This window comes from Trichechus manatus, unplaced genomic scaffold, assembly GCF_000243295.1.
Source record: "Trichechus manatus latirostris isolate Lorelei unplaced genomic scaffold, TriManLat1.0 scaffold00094, whole genome shotgun sequence".
NCBI lineage: Eukaryota > Metazoa > Chordata > Mammalia > Sirenia > Trichechidae > Trichechus > Trichechus manatus.
Window position 1 is genome coordinate 333126 of NW_004444030.1, and position 7192 is coordinate 340317.

Below are 7192 nucleotides of genomic sequence, written 5' to 3' on the forward strand. Positions count from 1 at the left end.
CTCTAGTCACACTGGTCTGCTGGCTGTGGCCTTCACATGCCAGTTACACCTTCAGTTCAGATCTTTCACTGGCAGTGCCCTGCTTGGAATGCACTTCACTCGCATCTTTCCAGAGCTGTCTCTTTCCTGGTAGTCATAACTGGGCTCATATGTGAACTCCTCAAAGAGGCCTTTCTTGGTCATATCATCAAACGTCATTCTCGTGTGCCGTTTTCATTGCTCACATATTTCATTTTTTTTCTTTTCACTCACCACTTCCAAAAATTATCTGCTGGCTTGTGTTTTGATTGCCTCTCTCACTAGAACACGAGGCCAGTGCAAGCTGGTGTTTTCCAGTCTCACTCATAAAATAGCCTCTGTCTCAAGAGGCCAGACTCAATACTTACTTGGCAAGTGCAGAGTGCACTCCTACTAAACATTCATTACTTCTAGAAGTTCCTGGGGATTCTTTGGGCTACAGCCCAATCACTACACTTTGGAACTAAGAGTTGTGTGTGTACACGTATCAATCACCTTCTGTTCAATTTCATGAAATTGAGGATATTTAGAACTCAAAAGAAATTTAGATTTCAACTACCTAATATCTTGATTTTACACACACACAAATGTGGCCTGAGGTTGTTAAAGCATTCGCCTAATGTTATAAACATAATTTGTTAATAGGAAATGGGTATTGAATGTGTAGGTGTTTAGGTGAGTGAAGTCTTCTCACCGTGGCTGTGAGTTGTTTTTTCACATCCACGCTGTAGCCCAGGCCCTCAAGCAACCTCTTCATCCCTTCGATGTCAACCTCAGCCCTACTCCTCGGAGGGAGATTGTTAAACTCTATATTGCATATAATGAGAGCCAGACGAGTGCGGTTCTTTCTTTCTTTGATTGGATAGATCTGCAGAAAATGGATAGGCTGTGAGTTTGACTTACCTGAGCCTCTTTTACATTTCCATAGACTAATCAGTGTTGCTTTATAAAGAGCTCATATAGCTGCTCTCTCCCCTAACGTCTACGAAAAGACACTACCTTCCTCTCACTTCCTAGTGGGTTGAGTTGACAGTAGAAAGAAGTGAAGGAGTTAGGAAGTGAGGTATTTTTCTAGAGCCCAAAGCAGGAACCAGGACATGACTGGCATGGCTACTCAAGGATCTTGGCAAAACTAGAATAATTCCTTTCCTCCTCTTCTCCCACTCTTCTCTACTTACTCAAATATTTCATAGCAATCAAGTTCAGATCAAATTTCATATAAACTAGGAGACATCCCCTATTGGATCTAGGCAACAATGAATGCACAAAAGATCTTCTACTTTGGTAACATGACTATTCTGGTACTATTTTTAATACATCAACTTATAATGCTTTGTAGGCTTGACTTATTTATATATATTTTAAAATGCTTCATCTCTAATGTCTAGGATTTCAGCTAGAATGCAAACAATTACTAGTCAGCCATGGTATCTTATATTTTGATTCCATGACTACAGCTAAAATTGCCATAAATCCCAAGTACATATCAACAAAAACTGAACAAAGCAGAACAATCTGCATTTCATCATGGGGCTGAAACAGAACTGGAATTAGGGCAAGGCCATGTTAGCTTCTCCTTGCTCGAAGCATCTATAAAAAAGATTATCACTGCCTCCTACAACTAGTATTTTAAAAAAATGTGTATTCAGAGAAAGCAATTGTTTCTCTCTTTTTTTTCCCAGCTCTCTCTTTCAAGTATAGAGCACAGCACCTCTCCAGCCTTTTCTTTACACAGTCTCAGGAATTCTTCAGGAGGACAAAGCTCCAGGGTATCTGTGAATTCTGCTGACTCATCTGGTCCGGCCCACATTTCAGAAGGAACTGCAAGATAACTTCACAAAGTAAAAATTGTGACATCTGCCCCAGGTGCTCAATTATTACCTTAGAAGATTGACAGAGAAGGAAAATTCTGGAAAGAAGACTTTTTTTAACACGTAGAGGTTATAGTTAAGAAAAGAGAAGCCCTTGGTAGAGAAGCAAATTCACCCAAAAATGCCACAATAGGTTCTAATGGCTCTGAGGAAAACACTTGGATGATTCGAGGTCAGGTTTGACCCTTTGGATTTTCATAATCAGCAAATACAGTGAAATTTCGCAACAGTTTTACACTAGAGTACTCATTCATATTGACTTCCTATTGTCTCTGAGCAAAATTATGTTGAGTGAGTACTTATCAAAGCGGTGTATGTTAGAAATATAACACGAGCCATGTGTGCAATTTAAAATTTTCTAATGTGAATATTAGAAAAGTAAAAAGAAAATAGATAAAATTAATATTAATAATATATTTTACCAGAACATATCTAAAATAGTATCATTTCAACATGTGGTACTAGCTACAATTCAAGTGCTTAATAGCCACGTGTGGCTAGTGCCTACCATATTCGATGATATAACATCTCATTTGGCGTGATAGTCCCGTCCCAACCCATGCAATATTCAAAAACTTTCAAGAATCTTGAATCTTGTACCATCTAGGTATGATTTTTTCTGTCAAAAACCTTAACTGTTCAGGGATAAAGGGCCTCAAATATTCCTCACCGCACTGTTCTATTTAAAGCTATTTAAAGGAGAAATGCTTCCTAGTAACTGCAGTGCTGTAGCTAGGGTGAAAGGGACAATTTTTGTCAGAGATCCTGACATGCTCTGGATGTCCTTGCCTCCAAAGTGCCGGACAACCAAGACTAAATTTTTCAAACCACCTTTAAGAATGTGAGGAAATAACTCATCTTGTTGGAGCGTTTAGTTTTGAGTCATCCTTCCCTATCCCCTAGAGAAATGCAATATTATCCCACACTGCTTGGCCCTATTTGAGATTGTGCAAGAGACTCAGAAAGTCCCTGCTTTTTCTAGAGGAAGAAGAAAAAGGAATTCAAAAACAGAAAATAGAAGAGAAATTTACCAAAGTCTAACATAACGAAGTTTCTGTCCAGAAATAAATCTTTATCTTCAGTTACATGAGCCAAGCAAAAAATATTCACATTTGATTTAATTTATATGAGAAAAATAATATTAACCTGTATGAAATTTTCAATTTTTAGATTTTATAATAGTTTTTCTTATTTTATTAATTTGTTTTTAATTAGCTTTTTAAATAGTGTTATTTAATAAATGTTTTTCTAGTAAGTATGTGCCCAAACTCTGAAAAGGAAGAAAATTGAAGGATTTAAAGATACCAAACCTTTGGAACATTTCTTACTTTTCACAGATTAAACAGTAATATATGCTCTCCCTTCCCATTCTAGAAAATCCTGCCAGTGTGAAGACCTCACAAGACCTAGGATTTTCCCCTGTCAGTGGGTTATGTTTCCTCATCAAAGCCTTCCTCTGCTACTAGTTTATTTACAGTTTTACAAGAATTCTCTAGCTTAATAAACATCATCTCCAACATACCCATTATGTGCTCAGGTACAGATAAAATGTTTTCAGGGAAAAATGGAAATTAGACAGGGTTTCTATTTAGCATCCAATAGTACAATTAACATCACAATATAGTAAATATTACAGTTCAGTCTACTGTCCAAAGGAAGTTCTAATTAGCCTGGCAGCATGGCAGAAAGAAATGAAGGAATTAGAAAGTTCAGATATAAATATGAGTTCCTGAGTCCTATCTGATATCTGATGAAAATCTTAGGAAACTGGTGAAATCAGAAAAAACTGGCATAGGATCTGCCTCAGAAGCCATCACCCATGGCAGGTAGGAATTCCAGGGGTTATCTTCTCTCTCTAACTAGATGATAAAAGTGCCTGTGGCAGGTAGTATGTGCATATTCAAGTCTGGTTAAATAAAACAAACAAATAAATAGCTTGGATTCTTCCTATTCCCTCTTCCATGCCTTCAGTACTGTCTGAAGGGCCCTCAAGAACTGCATCCATGTCCAAAGGGCTGGCCAGGGCCTTTACATATTCTATTAGTTCCAGTTCACCTAGTTTCCTGACCTGCTGGGCCCAAGGTATGACGGAATAACTTTGTAGGCCTCAAGTGCTGATGGAGCTCAGGGAGCTACTGCACCACTCTTGACAGAGTCTACACTGCCTCTTGCCTACCACAGGCTCTGCTAACAGAATAGGTTATTTCAGTTTTGAGTTTAGTGCTCATTGTAATGCCTGGGTTGCTAAAATCATTCTGAAGCCCCGTTAATTTAGTTCTGATCCCTATTTCCTGCATTATCTCTGCTTTTTTAAACCACATTATTCCCATTGCATCCCAGTGTTTGGAGCAAGCACTAAACTTGCAAAAGAACCCGTTTAGATATTCATGTGAACACAGTTTAGGCCACAGTCTCAGACAACTATCCGACTAGCATGTTATTCCTGCTAGTGGGAATGTCCCTTCTTTGTAGAGGCAGGCTTATTGAAAATGCTAATTTAATACAGTGAAATCCCTACAATTTATGTTGCCTTTTGTTTAGTATTGTTAATTATCATTGATAAACACCCGCATTTCAGGGCCAAGAATTTCAGGTTAAATTCTGTGGCAAGTTGAGTCTGTCACTGGTGAACTTGGGCCTGAGAATATTTAGGCTCTAGTAATATTCATAATTCAATCTGGGGCAAAAGGTTTGAAAGGTTGTACAATTTTAGACACTGTAGAGGAATTCTTCAGATCCTATTTTTGTAACTCACAGAAATGAGTAAGCAATGGAAAGATCTAAATCTTAGCACCCACATAACAATTATAGCTAGTACTTATTGCATGCATGTATTCCATTTGCTTGTTCATTCTATATTTATTAAGTACCTGCTGTGTGCCAGACACTCTGCTGCTATTTGTTGGTAAAGGGAAAAAAAAAAAACAAGTTTTATTCTGGTTTTTGGATCGTTCCATTTATTGACATAGAATGGGTGTAGAAGTTGAACAGATTTGATGAGGGAATCAAGTGTTCACTTTTAGATATGTTAGTTTTGTGACGTCAGTTGGACACTCAAGTTGAAATATTGAATATGCAGCAAGAGCTAAATGAGTCCAGAGCTCCGAGGAGCATTCTGGATGAGAGCTAAAACTTCAGGAGTTGTCAGCGTGTACTTAGTACTACTACTGCAAAGCCTTGTGAGGAAAGTACTGGCATTGTCCCGGATCACAGAGGCTGAGACGGATACCTACGGAGGTTAAGAAAATGTACAAAGCCACAGAGTCACCAAAGTGATAGAACCTGGATTCAGGTTTATTTATCCTTCATGATAAAGTCTCTACAATTAGCTATTAAGTATGAACAGCCTAAACACAAGGACTCAGCTTCTCAGCTAACTGGAAACGGGATCTCCACCCACAGAAGACTAGGTGGCATCTAAAAGGACAGCGATAGGTTTAGTGAGAATGATATATTAAGTAATACAAGAATGCAAGCATCTGAGAAGACACTGAAGGGGCCTTGGAGCTAACAGATCCTGGAAAATATGAGACATTCATTGTGCCTCACTCACACAATGAATGAGTGTAAATGAATCCAGTCTTACCTTCTGCACTGGTGGACTCTTTTTCCTTGCTAAAGAACGTTTCGACAAGGATTCGGCCTGCCTCATCGCGCTTCTTTCGGACAGAGGCCTCCAACACCCGAAGCTTGTCTGCAGGTTTGGCATCATAAAATTTTTCCTTTTCTGTGCCCGACAAGTTCAGGTATTTTTTTTCCACATTATCCAAAAGGTCACTCAATATTTCTTTGCCCAAGGATTCGAAAACCTTAAATGGGTTTTCTTTGTTGTCTTCTGTCAAAATACAAAGATTCCTTTAAGTATAGACATTACTTAAAGAGTTTTGTCTGCATTTTAGAGAAAGTTCCTTATAATATGTAATATCCTTAAAAAAATACCTTCTAACTATTTCACCATTTCCCCAACAAACTGAATACCCATTCGTTGTATGTGTAGAGGCCTCTTACTTTGTCAATTCATGCTAGGCTGGGTTTAATGATTCACTGTCAGTGAAATACGGTAGCAATAAAACCAGAGGTTCAGCCTTAGTTTCTCTTTTCATCATCTACACATTCTCATCTCCCATCTGTGGCATCGAGCCTAATGCTAACTTCCCAGTCCACTGTTCTTGTATTTCCTTTCTCTTGCCCATAGTCCATGATGATGATGATGATTATCTACCTGGAAAGTATTGTCTAAGGCAACATTAATGACCTTTCTCTTCCTCCTCGAAATTCCCTTACCTAGACTGTAAATTTCCCCCGTTAGACTGTAGGAAATTTCCTCTTCCCTGTATTTCATTTCCTTGGTGAAATCACCATGTCTTTGAATCCACATCTTTTTACATACATTCTATAACCACATCGTTGTGTTTAATGCTTAAAAGGACTTAACATTTTTTCTGAATACATGAATGAATGAATAAATGCATCTAGAGTTCTAATTCTTTAATATCTTATTCTCAATCAACATTTAGAATTTAAAATAATATCATGAGGAATCTTTTAATATAGCAGATTAATATGACAGCTGGTTAAAGTACCAGCCCCTAGGACAATTTGAATTTTTATAGGGAAACATATAAACCAAAGTCACAATTTTTATGTTTTAATACTACAAATATAATGCGGGCAAGGTGGTAAATAAAAAGGCAGGATAGCACGTCATTACTCAATTAACTCTATAAAGGAAGTTATCCAGTCCATCTAGATGTAAGGATAGGCTTGACACAAAGTAATATTTTCTAAAAACAAATATGCCAGGACACTGAACAAGAACTTTGGCTCAGAAGCACCAATCTCATCTTTCATATTATCTTAAGTTATCCTTTCAATACTTGTTTATTGTGCAGATATTAAGATAAAGACATATGGACGTCACCAAACATGAATAAAAGTTACCTAGTATCAATTAACATAACAAGAGCTGACATTGTGTACACTTACTGTCATTAAACAATACATATAAAACAATATAACCAAAACCCAAACCCGTTGCCCTTGAGTCGATTCTGACTCTTAGATCATTATAATTATTAGCAGTAGTGCAGAAAGTCCATATGATAGGTACTTTAATATCTTTATTATATAGAAAAGTGAACAGAGACATAGAAAAGTTACTTAAGTAACTGACTCAACTGTATATATAGAATATAATATCTACACTAAGTGGGGTACAGCAGTTCAAATCCAGAGATGCAGAATCCAGAGCCCACAGCCTTAAGTATCACATTGTTACATTATACTCAGTCAAGAGCTATTTA

The 7192-nt window shown here is 37.5% G+C and overlaps 1 protein-coding gene across 4 annotated transcripts in view; it reads right to left on the reverse strand.

Moving 5' to 3' along the window:
* The window catches only part of LOC101353422 (caspase-4-like), a 13695-nt gene extending 8090 nt beyond the window's left edge, over window positions 1–5605 (reverse strand). For 3 of the 4 annotated variants that reach the window (XM_023736937.1, XM_023736936.1, XM_023736935.1), the window contains exons 1-3: window positions 5476–5605; window positions 1730–1839; window positions 713–886 (exon numbers count right to left, since the gene is read on the reverse strand). In XM_023736937.1, coding sequence (XP_023592705.1) covers window positions 713–886; window positions 1730–1828 — 273 coding nt within the window. In that variant the 5' untranslated portion in view covers window positions 1829–1839; window positions 5476–5605. Of the gene's footprint in view, window positions 1–712; window positions 887–1729; window positions 1851–5475 lie in introns of all 4 variants that reach the window. The other variant, XM_023736938.1, reaches the window with a different exon arrangement.
* Between the last annotated feature and the right edge of the window lie 1587 nt (window positions 5606–7192).